The sequence below is a fragment of the Armigeres subalbatus genome, chromosome 2, assembly GCF_024139115.2.
Source record: "Armigeres subalbatus isolate Guangzhou_Male chromosome 2, GZ_Asu_2, whole genome shotgun sequence".
NCBI classification, from domain to species: domain Eukaryota; kingdom Metazoa; phylum Arthropoda; class Insecta; order Diptera; family Culicidae; genus Armigeres; species Armigeres subalbatus.
In genome coordinates, this window is record NC_085140.1 from 207,773,657 (window position 1) to 207,791,618 (window position 17,962).

At 40.9% G+C, this 17,962-nt stretch overlaps 1 protein-coding gene across 1 annotated transcript in view; it reads left to right on the forward strand.

The window, feature by feature from the left end:
- Positions 1–9,696, forward strand: part of LOC134211549 (glutamate decarboxylase) — a 67,256-nt gene extending 57,560 nt beyond the window's left edge. Inside the window, exons 6-7 of the mRNA XM_062688515.1 lie at positions 3,002–3,080; positions 7,219–9,696. Of these exons, the coding sequence (XP_062544499.1) occupies positions 3,002–3,080; positions 7,219–7,737 (598 nt within the window). The 3' untranslated portion in view covers positions 7,738–9,696. The remainder of the gene's footprint in view (positions 1–3,001; positions 3,081–7,218) is intronic.
- Positions 9,697–17,962: the final 8,266 nt, after the last annotated feature.

The following is a 17,962-nucleotide window of genomic DNA, read 5'->3' on the forward strand; positions in this document are numbered from 1 at the left end:
TACTGTTCAAAATCATGGATAATAGTAAAATACATGATTCGTGGCGGTGATCCAGTTAGAAAAATTGATAAGCAAAAATCACACTTTAAAAACGCTGTTTGGCCGATTTGGCGTATGGGACTTTTATGCGAATATCGCGAAAAATTGTGATATTGACCAAAACGTCGGCCTTGATGTATATTGAGACTTCGCTGAAGACACCTATGGTCCATTTCATCATTTCAATGACTGAGAGGTTTATTCCGTGTTTGAACCAGGGCTACCCCTGTGTGGCGGGGGTTCATATTCCCCAGTTTCTCCTAGTCTAGACGAACCGGCCCGATCTTGCTCGGGTTGCCTTTGTTTCGACCTGTCAATCATTTAGTTGATTACAGCGTCGCACTCTAGATCGATTTCAGTGTAAGCTTGATAGTTTTCTTCAGAACTCGTGAACATAGTATTTGAACATGTGTTCAACTTCCCCAGCGAAATGTTTTTTCATATATATAAACAAAGCTGATTTCAAGACGAATCAATACGTGAGGAAATCTTGCAAATTGGTTCATCCGTTCGCAAGTTTTAATTGCCTCGAAGGAAATGCAAACTCATTTGTATATATAGAGAAGAAGAAAATTAATCAAATATAAATATGCGATCACTGACAGTCTTATTTTTTGGAATTTATTTCCTAAGAAAATAAGAAACAGGAACCCTTTTTTGTTCTAAAGTCTGAACCAACATGAAAGTAGCAAGTACACTATTTCAAAAGTAAAACACACAAATAGAGACACACTCCAACCCCACGTGGAGTCTATCAGTATGTCTATGTCAAGGTCAGCCATCCTCACCTTGTATCAAAGTTTTGTTTGTGTATTGATATTGTAATTTACGGAAAAAGGCTACCTTGGTATACCTTGGTGTGCTTAACAGGCTCAGTAAAACACTGTACTATTAGCATCTATTCAATTTATAAACCACGGCAATGAAATGCAAATCACTATACCTAATCTATCAGTCAAACCGCACAAAGTCTAAACTCAACGCCCAAAGTGCCAAATCACTTTGAATTAATTTTAGAGTTTTTCAAACGCCACTAAGTTATTGCGTTAAAAGCATTTTCATTTTAAACGTACCACCGAACTGCCACCTCATCTGTTTCATTCATTTATTTTGAGCCCGGCAATTTTATGTTAATCCTTGCAACATGCCACAGCCAATTTGGGAAGTGCTATTCGGAAATCGCTCTCAGTCAGAATTTTTAGTTCCTAGGTAAGCTTCCCGGATCAGTAATTGTTTTTTAACTGCGACTCGCCCCCTGATTATCGTACGTAATTATTATTAATTGATTACAGTTCGACTGGGGTATTTATTGAAATTTTTTTGGCTTTTTCAGTCTGAAATATTCAAACGGGTTTATATTTGCATTGCCCGACGTTTCGGCCCGTTTATTATTAATTTTATTTTATAGAATTGAAACAAATATATGTATATTCTTACGTTAAAGCTTTTAACTAGTTTTTACAATCCGATTCGTTGCGGACAAATGGAACACAGATGTAGAGCACATTTTATTAATCCCGCCATCACTTGATTGTGCTTTTTTCTCAGCGCGCAAGGAAAATCTGAGCAACCCCTGTAAAATAGTCTATTTGCGTATTACGTACGCTTCGTAACTCACAGTACATAAGAAATACATTACAGTGCGCTAACCATCCTCGATTACGAACAGAGCAACTGGGTTGGTACGTAGATGTTTATTACTTGTGTAGGATTGAGTTTATAATACTACATGGAGGATTTAAACACCTGCGGCCAACTATGGAAATGGAAGTACGGAAAACGCAAAACCAATGCATGTTTCAACTTGCTCCTTCGCTAGGTTTGACGAGTAGCATGTTTCACTCACCACTCACCGAGTGAAGATGGAAAATAAATGGAAATTGTGGCCACCAGATAAAATAACCTTTCCTGTTTTATACCCTTTTTATCTTACGCCGGCCACTCCTAAAACGAAATTTTGAGCTGAGTGTCAGCCATATATACCTATCGACTGATCAAAATATTTATATGTAGGTATGTCTAGACATATTTTTGAACCTTTATCAGAAAAAAATATACGACAATCCTTTCCTACTGCAAAAATTGTATTAGCACTTAGATTCGCCTAACTTTCTACCACAAATTATGAGGCCGAATCCAAGCAAGCAAATAATTAACACAATACATAAAGGAAATAAATATTACAAGTCATCAAACTCAGCTAAATAGTATAAGATCTTCCAAAAATATGAATACGAAATCGAACAATCGAAGATATGTACAACAAATATTGAATGTGATTCAAAATATATTTTTATACGTATTTATACGTAGTGATGTACTCCCGATATAGAAAACAATCTACTCGTCAAAAAAATAGAATACAGTTTTCCATGCTCTGCCATTTCCCCGGTTTAGATTCTTTAAAGTCAAATATTTAAATTTCATTTCATTCAGTGTCACTGAGCAAACAAAGATAAGGGGATTTGCGGCACCACAACGTTCATCTTTTACTCACTTCACACGATAGACAGGCCCGGTCCTTTATGCCCGTCTGCGGAAGGAACTCCAAGTCGAAGTGTCCCTGTTGCATGTTCTTGCTCTGTGTTCCCTTGCTGCAATTGTCCTCGGTGACGGATGACGATGGCTGCTGGGCCCAGCCAAATAACAGAGGGGTGAAATAATAAAATGTGTGTACAAAATTAATTCTTAAACACTCCTCCGGGTATCACTATGCGGGAAAATTTGCTGCCACATCAAACAATTGGCGAGAGGGTGCTTCCTGTGGCACGTGTCTACACGCACGGCCCGGAAAGAAAGGGGGAAGGTGGAAGGCACCTTCTGGTTTTGAGCATGAAATATGACTCCGACTGGCTGACTGGCTGACTATAGTTGAGCAGATTGTTTATGTTGCTAGATCCCAGATTTATGAATGGTTCGGTATTACTCAAGGATTTATGTCTTGTTTTATTATGTCTTTCAGCGCGGACTCGGTCACCTGGAATCCACACAAGTTGATGGGAGCACTTTTGCAATGTTCTTCGATTCATTTCAAAGAGGATGTAAGTATGGAACGGATTCAACCTACTGATGCAAATATTTCTTAAATCAGAGACTCTATTTCGGAGCCCATTAAATTGGAATATATCAAATAACATTATTGGCAGATAAATTTAGTTTGCTTGTTTGTGTCATTATTTCATTATAATTTTCGCAATTTTGGAAATAACAACTTCGCTTCTAGTAAAATCAACCCGAAGGTGACTAGGTTTGATTTCCGGTTCGATAACTTATAAGGGACTTATAAGGCTACGCTGGGTTGCTATCGGTTTGATGTCAGGCGGAGTTAATCTGGTAGATCGATTGAACTCAACTCCCGGATAATTTGGATACCCTGGTGAAGTATTCACATGGACTCTAGGGACTTATATGGACAGTGTCCATTGGACACGCTGGGTTGCACAATACTCTTCTTCTTCTATGGCTCTACATTCCAACTGGAACTTGGCCTGCTTTTCAACTTGGTATTCTAAGAGCATTTCCTCAGTTATTAATTGAAAACTTTCTATGAGAATTTATCCTGTGTGGATGGATACACTATGCCCAGGAAGTCGAGAATGTTTCCAATCCGAAAACATCTTAGACCGAACCGAGAATCGAACTTGTTATTTCCGGATTAACAATCCTACGCCTTTGCTGCAAGGCTAACTGACGACGATATTTATTCGGTGTTTGCGAACTAGCAAACAAATAATTTTCAAAAAATAAATTCAAAATGGCGGCCAAATTCAATATGGTCGCCTCAATTTTTTATTATTGCAAATTGAGGCCACACTCTTCTTCTATCCAACGATTTTTGGAATCCTGGTGCAAATAGTGATCCGGTCTCAGCGAGAATTACTCATTAACAATTTAGTCTTTTGTATAAGGCTATCTTAGTGGCATGTCTTCATCTGTCATAAGACGAGTTTAGAACTATTCCATTTAATTCCACCAATGGGTTTTTGAATTTAAAAACAAGTTGATTTTTTTTAATCGATATTACACCTTTTTCTGAGCTACAACATATTTTTTCACACTCATAGATCCTAAATTTGATGTTTGAAATCCATTTTAAAAGTTTTTGGAAGTTTGATTGCTTGGCAGTTGGCTCACAGGTTAACGGCCCATAGAAAAATCAAGTTGGGGTGTTCAATATGCTAAATTATTAGGTTTTTCGAAACTGATTTAAAATAGTTCCCGTGCACCAAATTCATGAAATTTTGGATTTAGGTGCCCGCCAGAGTAAACGTGACATGCGATGTGACGCGACGACTCAGTTTTTATAATAGATTCTAGACAGGTAATAATCTCAATACCCCTAGAAACCCAATTGTAAGGCCATCTTCAGTGTTTCGTAAGTCGAGTCAAGTACGAGACGCCGAAGACGGCTTTACAGTTGAGGTCGAAATATTGTGCTTCCAGTTGAAACCCTCGCGACGATTGAGTCTTTACTTATTTCAAGATGTCGCAACTGCATCGCAACTAGTGCGCATCTATGCCGCCACCTTGCGCCATCATGCGCACTAGTCGCGACAAAAGGAAACAGAATTGTCGTGAGAGCTCACTTTGGTTTTCAACTGGAAGTACAATACGTATCTGTAAAGTACAACGTGTTGGAATTAAATGGAATAGTAGGGGAAACTTTAACCCCTTTCTATGATATCTATTCAATATTTTTTTCGAGTCAATAAAATCTGTTAAATTTACGAAAAATTAGCCACCTGAGAAAAGAAGGTTTTTTTTATGTGTTGGTCACTAATAAGTGATCAAGTGTAAGACTTTTTTTAGCTTCAACAAGAAAGCTCCAAACGCGGGGGGCACTGATTCTGAGTAAGGTTATTCATTTATCTAGTTTATATCTAAACAGATTACACTGAATCAACAATTTGACGCCACAATACACGGATCGAGACCGCATCTCTACATCCTCGAATGCACCCACGCTCGCCAAGTCATTTTGCACCTGGTCTACCCACCTTGTTTGCTGTGCTCCACGCCGTCTCGTACCTGCCAGATCGGAAGCGAACACCATCTTTGCAGGGTTGCTGTCCGGCATTCTTGCAACATGCCCTGCCCGTCGTACCCTTCCGGTTTTAGTTTCCTTCTGGATGCAGGGTTCGCCGTAGAGCTGGGCGAGCTCGTGGTTCATTCTTCGCCGCCACACACCTCTTCTCCTTGCACACCGCCAAAGATGTGCTTGTGCTTGCATGTCCTCTTCGAGCATTGTCCATGTTTTATTTCCGTAGAGGACTACCGGTCTTATCAGCATCTTGTACATGACACATTTGGTGCGGTGGTGAATTTTTTTTTACCGCAGTTTCTTCTGGAGTCGGTAGTAGGCCCGACTTCTACAGATGATGCGCCTTCGTGTTTCACAACTAACATTGTTTTCAACCGTTAGCAAGGATCCAAGATAGATGAATTTCTCGACCCCCTCGAAGGTATCCCCGTCTATCATAACACTGCTTCCTAGGCGGGCCCAGTCGGTTCCGCCCACAAGCAAGTACTTTGTCTTCGATGCATTCACCACCAGTCCAACTTTTGTTGCTTCACGTTTCAGGCGGGTGTACAGTTTTGCCACCATCGACATTCGTCCATGTCATCCGCGAAAAATATAAATTGACTGAATCTGTTGAAACCCATACCCCGGCTGTTACACCCGGCTCTCCATATGACACCTTCTAGCGCAATGTTGAACAACAGGTACGATGATCTATCACCTTGTCTTAGTCCCCCGGCGCGATTCGAACAAACTGGAATGTTCGCCTGAAATCTTCAAACAGTTTTGCACACCATCCACCGTTGCTTTGATCAGTCTGATAAGCTTCTCAGGGAAGCTGTTCTCGTCCATAGTTTTCCATTGCTCTACTGTCGTATGTCGTCTTGAAATCAATGAACGGATGGTGCGTTGGGACCTGGTATTCACGACATTTTTGAAGAATTTTCCGTACAGTAAAAATCTGGATCTTGATAACTTCCCACAAACTCATTCACTAATAATGACAGACGACGGAAGATGATCTGGGATATCACTTTGTAGGCGGCATTAAGGATGGTAATCGCTCGAAAGTTCTCACACTCCAGCTTGTCCTCTTTCTTGTAGATGGGGCATATAACCCCTTCCCCCCACTCCTCTAATACCATCCTTACCAGCTGCTTTATTGGTATTTAGCTGTTGGATGGCATCCTTAACTTCCCTCAAGGTGGGGGCTGGTTGGCTTCTATCATCCGCTGAACTGACGTAGTCATCTCCTCCCCTGCCTGGACATTCACTGCCTGTACTCTCAGCGCCATTTAAATATCCCTCGTAGTGCTGCTTTCACCTTTCGATTACCACACATTCGTCCGTCAAGATGCTTCCATCCGTATCCCTGCACATTTCGGCTTGCGGCACGAAGCTTTTGTGGGATGCGTTGAGCTTCTGATATAACTTGCGTGTTTCTTAAGAACGGCGCAGTCGAACCAAACGTTCCGTCGACTTCACCCCACATACCCACCGTTGTTCTCCGCTGCGTTGATGATGGCTGCTTTAACTGTATTTCAGCAGTCCTCAAGAGGGGCTCCATCGAGCTCACCCTAAATATTATATGCGCGTAGCAATCTTTGCTCAATCTCATTCTGTTTTTGTACGCATACAAGATGTCTGCTTCTCGATCGATATTCCGTAGATTTCCGTTTATGCTTCATTTACACAAGTCTATTTCATTGCTCAGAGAAGTCGAGAAAAATTCCAACCCAAAAAATCCCCAGACCGGGACTCGATCCTGCCACCTCAGGCTTGGCTTGGTATATGAGCATGTGCTATTGTCTCAAACTTCTCGCTGGGTCTTTTTATTCCGGAGATTCGTATTTTGTCAGAACCTACTTATACCTTGTCTATCTCGCTCTCGTGTCGTTTTGTAGCATTCTCGGGATTACACTTTTTTACACACTGTTCGTAAGGGTAGGATCAATGCTTTGACGAAAAAGGATTCATACCTACTGCAACATGAGAATAAATAAGAACATTCTTTCATCGTTCAAGGAGCACCAAATATTATGTATTATTAAAGTAGAACAAGCTGGCTTCTTAGTCCATTATCTGAGTTTATTTGACAATAGCAATTGATCAATTTAGTTTAGTAATAGAAATTATCAACTAATGAACTTTATTTACAGGGTCTCTTGATTAGCTGCAACCAGATGTCCGCTGAGTATCTCTTCATGACCGACAAGCTGTATGACATCAGCTACGACACTGGCGACAAGGTCATCCAATGCGGTCGTCACAATGACATTTTCAAGCTGTGGCTGCAATGGCGTTCCAAGGGCACTGACGGCTTTGAGCATGCCATAGACCAGCTGATGGAGCTCGCCGAGTACCAAGTGAAACGAATCCGGGAACAGTCGGACAAATTTTACCTGATCATGGATCCAGAGTTGGTGAATGTTTCATTCTGGTACATTCCGAAGAGACTGCGTGGAGTTCCTCATGATGCGAAGAAGGAACAAGAGCTCGGAAAGATATGCCCCATCATCAAGTCCCGGATGATGCAGTCCGGTACCCTGATGGTGGGATACCAACCAGACGATCGACGCCCCAACTTCTTCCGGTCAATTATTTCGTCAACAGCCGTCATAAAATCGGACGTCGATTTCATGCTCAACGAAATTGACCGCCTCGGTCACGATCTGTAAGAAGCAAATAGCAATAATTTATTGGAAAATGCTCTCTCGACGGCGCGGAGAGTTAACCTTGATGTTTGAAAACAATGAGAAACTGCCCAAAGTTTTAATTGTAGAGACAGTTTCATTAAAGTCTAGCGAAATACCAGACATTTGTCAACCAAGGAGTATCATTTGCAATGACATATCAAATAATATTATCGTGTTATCTTGTGTTCAGTATTTGTTGAAAATGGGGCAAAATAAAATTCTTTTCTTTTTATTATGATTTCAGAGTTAGTAAATATATAGTACCTATTTAAATTTTAGAAGAAAAAATTATAAAATTCAACCCATTTCGTTGAAGCTCATTCAGTTTAGCAAAAAAAACATATCGATGATTTATTAGAATAATATTCGACAAAATGACATTCAAATTCAATAACCTTATGGATATATCTGAACGAACAAATATGAACGAAGTTTCTACAACAAAATACCATATTTACTGAAATTGACTGTTGCGAACAATTAAACCAGAAAGAATTATATATACACAATATATACACTATACACATTGTCCCATTAACTATTGACATGTTCATCCTATTTTACATTTGAGTACTGGTGACAGAAATTAATGTACCTAAAATCCGCGAAATCCAACCTTTATTTTATTTTAAATTTTAGTAACCAATTTTTCGAAGAAAAAAAAATGAAAATTTCGTCAATGTGTAGTGTGCAATAAAATCAACAGATATTTGAAACAAATGATGAGCTCAACTCGTCTGAATGTAAGTATAGCTGTACTATAGATTAACAATTTGTTGATTTTTTGAAAGTTTTTTTTGCCTCTGCTCACGGTTATGTTGTGAATAATGTAAATAGAACTGCACTAATATCATACACATGAAACCGATTGCTTTAAGCCCTATATTTCCACACAGCCAACGAAATTGGTTAAATAGAATGCTATAACGACTGAATGTTACTAAAATTGTTGACTAAACATGCGTAAAACTACATGTGAGCTTGTTAAAATCCAGTATTTGCCAAAGATCTAGTACACAATACAGTATTAAAGCTCTGTTCAGTTAGCGAGCCCAAACTTAAGTTGATCCATCAACAACCTTTATTACTAGCGACTGACACGAAGTGTAATTCAATATAGCGTAATGTACTTAACAAGTGCTTGAAGTTGTATTATCTATATACAAAAAGTTATGTTTGCGTATGTGAGTTTATTTAGAAATTTAGCTATTTGATTCCAAGCATTTATTGCAAGTATGAAAGAAAAACACAAAATGAACGACAAAATCACAAAGTCTTCCTTCAAACGAAATGTTAATTAATAAACATGATTCACATTCATTCTCAGATACCTTCTATCGTGGTGAAGGGTTACGGCAACTATATCGAAAGTTCTTGGCTAACTCGCCCAAAAATGTAGCGTGAGATCGCAGTGCGGCCAGAAGGCTTGACTTCACCATGTATGTATATTCCATCTCGAGAGTGATGAGAATCATAGCTCGTATATTTAAAAGCAACATAGATACAACTCATACCAATTAGTTACTTGATTTGGTGAAACAAAAGTTGTTTAATTAGTAACAAATGAACATCATGAACACGCAAGTAACATTAGCAAAAGTTTAGAATACCATATGTACAGTTTCAAATCGAAACTATAGCAAAAGCATCTCTCAAACGTGAACAGCGGGGTCGTGGAAATTCAACTACATAAATAACCATACAATAACAACAAATTGAGCCTGAATAAAATGTATATGAATAGAAAACATTATTGGGACACATGAATCGAAATCGAAAATCAAATTACACTTTGACAGCCCACTATAACTATAGACCACTATGCCAACTACGAAAACACACTAGATGTTATGTGTTGTTCAAATGAACGAAAAACCCTGAAAATGCAATGGTGAAAAATGCAAAAGAAAAAAAAGTTAATAAATATCTGTAACCCACTAATTGAATGTGTAGCTTTGCTATCCGAATTGAAATGTGCCATGGATAATTAAAAATTAGCACAAAGGTCTGACGTATTGTAGTGCTCTATAATCGTTGGTCTTGGGCGATGTTCCTCCAAACGTTTAGGGTCTTCAGTTCCGATTCCATTGCGAACAGCAAACGTGTTCGTGGCCCTCTACGAAGTCGACGGCCTCTATCTAGTTCCCTCTTGAATATTGGTTTTGCTATTTTATCTTACGACATTCGCACTAAGTGACCAGCCTACTGATTGTCTACACACAATTTTCTTATTTGTGCTCTTGATACAGCTCGTGACTCATGAGTTCAGTGCGTGTTGGCTCTTGTTTCGGACGACAGAACGATCGTGCGATTTGCCGAAATTTTGTGTTTTGTTTTGTTTTTCCTTAGGACGGTTCGTAAGTAAATTGATGAATATATTTTATTATTTTTACAGCATATACTGTTATTGACAAACGCTCTATATTGTCGAATAGAGCTCCCTATTATTCACCTTTCCCACTAACACAAATTTTCCTTCCCGAGAAATCTGTGAAGGTAGTATGGATTCCCTGCATCTTGATGTTGAACTAACATTCCTTCCCTTCCTTCCGTGATTGTAAGGACGTGGCCAGGTATACAACTGCTACTGTATAGGAAAAGGTACTAATCCCAAGTACCAATTTGCGACAATATACAGTAGATTGCTCAATTGAGCATTGTATAGCCACCCACGATTTGTACAATCACATATGATATGCTATGCTTGATACAGCTTGTGACTCATGCGTGTGCGCTGGACACCATTGTTAAGTCTTCCACCTAGTATTGTACGCAGTGAAAAAAAATAATCGGTGGCATATAATGTCCGAACACAGTTTTTCGGCGAAACTGATTAGGCTGTTACATGCAACGGTTGATGGCTTGTATTCAGGTTGCAAACGATATAAATGGTAACCTCGATGGTAACCGAATCTATTGCTCTGGCGTGGCACGACACTCTGCGGGCGAACAGAGGTAGACCTAGAGGTGTTGTTGCTGAGGTAATGCTTGTTGGAGATGTGTTTGAAGTTGATGAAGAATTTGTTTACCTTGGAACGCTTGTGACAATAACGTTTCTCGTGAAGTGAAAAGACGTATTGCTGCTGCGAATAGGGTCTTCTACGGCTTAAATGACCTGTTAAGGTCCCGTAGCATGTAGACGGAAACTAAATTTGCTCAGTATAAAACTCTGATTTTACCAGTAGCCTCTATGGACGGTCCGTCTCTTCGCTTTTGGAGTTTTTTTCGAGCGAAAAGTCATAGTCTTGTCTGCCAGCAAATTTCCCTCGGTCACTGCACATGGAGGGCACTGATGCCTCGTATCATTTACCTTCGCGTAAAACCTCTCCATATTGTTTCTACCCATGTTTTCCTGCGCTTCAGCTATCAAATTGATGTTATAACACGTAATATTAGGAAGACGTCCTAGCGGTAAGATCAAGGACATGCTGAAGGTGATGGGTTGGATTCCCAGTCTGTTAGTTTGACTTTGTTGTCACTAGAGACCGAGTATACTTTTGCACCTTCATAAATGTTTGGAAGTATAGTAATAGAATTATGAATGGCTTTTGGTAGGTTTCAAATGTTTGAGAAAGATAATTAGAATCGAGGTCGTTCGCGAAATTTTCAGAAAAGGCAAGGTCCCTGAGTTGTTAATGCGATTTCTCCGTACAAATCCATTGACGATGGAAGCCCGGATTCCTTGCGTTAATCGTTGACATATTTCTAGGAGGATTTTACTTTAGATTTGAATTTGTGCTCTAGCTGTTTTTGGAACCGTGCAAAGCTTTACCGACAAGCTTGCTAGTTCTCATGGTTGAGCCTCACAAAATGGTTTCTCATAGTTAGCATTCGACGTTTCAAGTAAATTTTGAAAGCTGTTCAGTGGACTTCCGTTTTCGTTGTTTGGTTGAGAATCATGGGGGGTGCGGTCCTCCCTATGATCTCTGCCGGTCGCCGGTCAATAACGGATGTGCCAAGAATCTTAGATCGAAACGATGTTGGAGTCCAGAACGGCTAACCAGTTAATGGTGATCAGCATGACCGCGATACTACTGCGGTCGGCTTTCGAGAAGTTGTAGGAAACAGAAGAGCAATTTGCATTGCTAACGCTTGCTAGAATATTGTTTTCGCTATTCTTTCTTCCAACATTCGCACTAAGTGACCAGCCCACTAAAGTCGTACCGAATTTTATACGATTCACAATATTTTCATTTTTGTATACTTGATACAGCTCATGATTCATGCGTCTGCGCCACACACCATTTCTAGTTTCCCTCCAAGTATTGTACGCAGCTTTTTTTGCTCGAAAACCCCGAAATCGCTCATGTCCGCCTCTTTTAATGTCCATGCTTCATGTCCATAAAGGGCCACTGGTAGAATCAGAATTTTGTATAGAGCACATTTCGTTTCCGTCTGCATGTTGCGGGAGCTAAGCTGGTTACGTAATCCGTAAAAAGCTTTATTCGCAACAGCAAAACGTTTTTTCACTTCACGGGAAACGTCATTGTCACATGTCAAAGGCGAACCAAGCTAAACAAATTCTTCAACAACTTCAAACACATCCCGATCAAGCACTACCTCTGCACCAACATCACTAGGTCTTCTATTATCTCTACCTGCCACCATGTACTTTGTCTTGGTAGAGTTAATGGTTAAGCCTATCCTCGCCGTCGCCTTCTTATATAATCTTAAAGAGACAAATAGTCACAAATAATCGCCGCTGACATGGTAGCAATAGATGTCATTCGCTGGATTGCCCGCGGCAACAACCCTTAGGTTACAAATTAATTACGAGATCACTTATGTTTAATCTATATACATAAAAATGAATTTCAGACTGTCTGAACCTTATAGACTCGGAAACTTCTGAACCGATCGGCGTGACCCCTCCCCGCTTTAGAAAGGGGGGCTCCCATACAAATGAAACAGACATTTCTGTGTAACTCGAGAACTAATTAGAGAATAAATAAATTTTAGGCGAAACGAAGTTCGTCGGGTATGCTAGTTGTAAAATAAAAACCACTTACCTCGCGTGGAAGGACATGCCTTCCAAAAGTAGGAAAACCCTTGTAACTTCCCATCAGATAACCAGAGTATCCTCATTGATCTACCGAAATAAAATTAGTATCCTGATTACTGAATAATACTTTGGTTGAACGTATCCCCATCAAAAGGATGGGTATAAAGCAATGGCATGGATCGCTAAATTGTAAGAGATCTTTAAATCCCACTTTTCAATAATTCAAAGAAGCATTACGTTACTGCTGTAAACACGTAATCAAAAAGTCTGGTTTGAATAATCGTTCATAAAATATTGCTAATGCCTCAGCCGTTGCGTCCAGTGAAAGTATATTGTAGACATCTCCAAATTACTTTCGATTCAGGTTTAACTACGATCTTCTTCTTAGCGCATGAAACTTATTAAAATGTGAAGTGCTGACCTCGATTACAGGGTGTAGAATTGAGGTGTATTGGAACCAGTATAGCCTAGATACCTTCAGGTGACGATGGTAGTAAAGATCGCTTTAGTAGTATCAGTAGCGTAGCCGGAAAATTGGTCTGGAGTGGGGTTTTCCGAACATTTTTTTTTCGAAAAAAAAATTGTTCTGGAAACTTTGTCTTTGGGGGTGGTTATGTCCAAAACGCCACTGAGTAGTATTCTTAATACTCACGTAATTCCTAGAGCCCAGGATAATCACTCACGAAAAATTTTGACGATTAGAAATACAGACGCTTTTCGGTAAAGAAAAACAGTCTGGAAGGAAAAAAAAACATTTTTCGCTCCCTTGGATTGTCGCGAAAAGTTGGCTCGCACGTTGCCCTTCTTTTTTTATTGCCTTTCTCGTACACCAAGGTGTAACGAAAAGGCTATATATTCACTTCCAAGACGATTATGTGATAGAAGGTCCGCAGACCCATAGTGTTATATACCAATCGACACAGCTCGACGAATTGAGAAGATGTCTGTCTGTGTGTATGTGTGTGCGTGTGACATGTATGTGCGCAAAATAAAACTCACTCATCTTTTAAGCACTTATCTTAATCCGATTTGTTTGCAATAAGTTGCATTCCACGGGAAATCCTGTCCCATTGTTTCCTATTGAAAATTGGCCGGACTATGGGATCAAAAGTTATGGCCAAAATACGATTTATATACAAAAAAACCCAGATTAATCCACCTAGCAGTGATGATGCCTTTCTCGTGCATTATAAAATATATTGAAAGAATCACATTAGAAAGGTCAAAAAAGCTCTTTAGGAGAATAGCTCACATTTTTTCGATCATTTTGCATGTTTTTGCATTAGTTAAAATGCATCGCCATCATTTTCGAAAAAAAAATTTTTTTTTGGTTTTGAATTTTTTTTCCAAGGGGGGACCCTTGGGAAAAAACAATGATTTTTCAATAATTCCGAAATGCAATGTCCGATCGAGCCAATTTTCAATAGCAAACAATGGGACCGCATTCCCCGTCGAATGCAACTTTTTGCGAGCAAATCGGATAATGCTAAGTTCCAAAAAGTGTGTCTACAAAATTTGTACACATACACACATACACACACACATACATACATACACACATACAGACATCGCCTCAGTTCGTCGAGCTGAGTAGATCGGTATATAACACTATGGGTCTCCGGGCCTTCTATCAAAAGTTCTTTTTTGAAGCAATCATATAGCCTTTCGGTACAACTTTGTTGTACAAGAAAGGCAAAAACACGCTAAGAAATTCTCACTAAATTTTTTTAGTATATCTGATGAACGAGAAAGGCACAAACACCGCTAGGTGGATCAATCAGGGTTTTTATGATGGAATGGCATCTGTAGTACATAACAGTTGTCTCCATTCAGCTGGGTCCATAGCTGTACGTCGCCAGCCACACAGTCTACGGAGGGTCCATAAATTGTCCTCCACCTGATAGATCCACCATGATTTCTGCGCACCCCGTCGGATTGTTGTTGAAAACCATTTTCGTCGGGTTCTTGTCCGACATTCCGCTACGTGCCCGGCTCACGTGAGCTAATTAGCGTTTTGTAGTACGACGGCAAGCTCTATTCGATCGGAGCGTTTTACGGAGCCCAAAATACGTACGATTTCCGATGCGTCTCCGAATTTCTCTGCTGGTATCATTATCGGAGGTCACCAGTGATCCCAAGTACACAAATTCTTCAACCACCTTTATTTCATCTTTCATATCCTCTAGCCTTTTCGTGCTATCACTGTTGGGCCTTGGAGACAACAGAGAACGCGAAACGTGGTCGAAACCAGCGGAAAAGGAATGAATAATCCGAGTAATACGCGAGACTTGAAGAAAACAAAAAAGCACGTTTTAATTATTTCGAGTTCAAGTTACATTTGACATTAATTACATACAGTGTTACCAGAATATATTATTCAGTGTCATTATAGTAGTATTGGGGGATTCATGTAGCACATCCAACATTCCTACACTCCTCCTGGATGAGTGCTGAATCCACCTATGGCTCCAATCCAACACGTCTTACGAACTGCTTCATTATAGTTGGCCCGACGGGCTTAGTCAAAGCGTCGGCAACCATTTGATTAGTCGGACAGTATACAATTCTTACAACGTTCTGCTCACATAGCTCACGGACGAAGTGTCGTTTGGTGTCAATGTGTTTAACGCGACCACTTGCCCTCTCCGCCTTAACGAAACTAATACACCCCTGATTGTCTTCATGAACTGTAGTTGGCTCTGTTTGGGGATATCCTAGCTCCATCAGCAGACGCCTCAACCATATCGCTTCTTGACTTGCCGACGTGAGCGCATTGTATTCCGCCTCTAGAGATGAGAGTGCGACCGAACCTTGAGCCTTGCTCATCCAGCTAACCGCACCGTCGCCATAAAAGAACATAAAACCTGTCGTTGAACGCCTTGTCTGCCTGTCGCCAGCCCAATCAGAGTCAGTATATCCAACTAGTTTCCAGTTATCTTGCGATACATACCGTAGTCCCCAGTCCTTCGTTGAGTTGAGATACTGAAGAATACGCTTTGCTGCAGACCAGTCCATGTTATTTGGCTGGCTTACTTTTCTTCCTAAGAGACCTACACTCAATGACAAGTCTGGTCTAGCATTGACGGCTAGATACAGTAATGCCCCAACCAAGCTTCGATATAGCGTAGGATCTTTGAACGGCTTGCTGTCCGGATTATCCAAAGTGTATCCTGTTTCCATCGGTGTTTGTACTGGTCGCGAATCTTCCATTTTATACTTCCGGAGCAAACTTTCGATGTACGGGGTCAATCTCAACGTGTAACATCCATCTTCCTTTAATATTTCGTAACCCAGGAAGTGCCGGACGGCACCAAGTGACGTCATTCCGAACTTTTGACGCAAGCAATTGAACACTATATCGATTTCTTCATTATTTACGCTTCCGATGATCAAATCATCGACATACACCAGTAGATAAACTACAATGTCACCGCGGCGTATGTACAAACACGGATCCGAGTCACAAGGTTCGAATTTCAATTCCAGTAGTGCTGCATGTAGAACTTTATGCCAACACCTCGCCGACTGATGTAATCCATAGATGCTTTTTCGGAGTCTGCACACGAAGTTTTCCTTCCCTTTCTTGACGAATCCTGGAGGCTGTTTCATGTACAGCTCCTCCTCGATTGTACCGTTGAGATAAGCTGTTTTCACGTCGAATTGCTTCAACTCTAACTGCCCCTGCCCAGCAATGGCCAGTAGCACGCGCAAAGTTGTTTGCCGTGTCACTGGGGCGAACACTTCCGTATAATCCACTCCGGGAAGTTGCGTATAGCCTTGGGCTACTATGCGAGCTTTGTGCTTGACTACTCTACCAGCATCATCACGTTTCAGTTTATACACCCACTTCGCACCTATAGGTTTCTTTCCGGCAGGTAGCCGCACAAGCTCCCATGTGTTGTTCACTGCATGAGCCTCCAATTCTTCGATCATGGCGCATTTTCACTCTGGAATCACTAGCGCCTCTCGAAAATCACATGGTACCTCATCGATTGATACTTGTCCCACCACAAAGTCATCGTATCGTCTCGGCAATACTCCGCGGCCGTGACGTTCAGCTCTGTCCAAAACTTGATCTCCAATTGGTTCGTCGTCGAAACCATAAAAGTCACTTTCAATCGACTCATTCGCATCATCATATATTGATTGCTGTTCTTCTTCGCGCACTACCTTCTTATCACTCTCACTCTGAATTAGCACCTCCGTTTCTTCTTCTCTTGTAGGCAGCGTTACTGCTCCTCCTGGATCCATTGTGGAATCTTCCATATACTCGGAGCCGTTGTCGAGTTCTAAGAACTTCGCGTCGCGGCTGATGATAACACGATTTGTGACCGGATCGAGAAATCGGTAGCCCTTGTGGTTACCCGAATAACCGATGAATATTAACTTTGTGGCTTTGGGATCGAATTTCTTTCGTTTGGCATCAGGGATGTAGACGTATGCCTCGCATCCGAATATCTTCAGGTCAGTCATATCCGGAACTGTACCCGTCCACAGCTCATACGGGGTTTTATCGACGGACCTCGATGGCAACCTATTCTGAACGTAGTTCGCTGTAAGGATGGCTTCACCCCAATAGCGCTTGGGGAGCTTTGCATCTAACAACATACAGTTAGCCATTTCCTGTAACGTTCTATTTTTGCGCTCCGCTACTCCGTTTTGTTGAGGGGAGTAGGGAGTGGAAAACTGAGATTCGATGCCCTCAACACGGTAGAATGTTTGCAGACTCTCTCCTATAAATTCGCCGCCACCGTCGGATCTAATTACCTTTGGCTTTCTCCCAAACAGGTTCTCAGTCCATCGAACATACTCCCTGATATTTTGTTCCGCTTCATTTTTCGTTTTGAGGAGAAATGCTGCGCAAAAACGTGTGAAATCGTCGATTAGGGTAATGAAATACCTATTACCACTGGGAGTCAGGTTCTCCATAGGCCCGCAAAGATCTGTATGGATGAGATCCATGGCCTGTTTCGATTTACGTTCTAAGACAGAGGGAAATGGTTTACGAGACAATTTACCTTTAAAGCAACACTCGCAAACAATGCGCTCTCCACAATCGGCCACCTTCAAACCGGTTACCAGCTCCTTGCGCTGCATGTTGTTGATCACATTCATGTCTCGATGGCCGAGACGCCGGTGCCAGGTGTGCTGGCAATGATCCGTATGGTTTTTCTCCGCTATTGCTAAGCACTTTTCCGCTTGTGT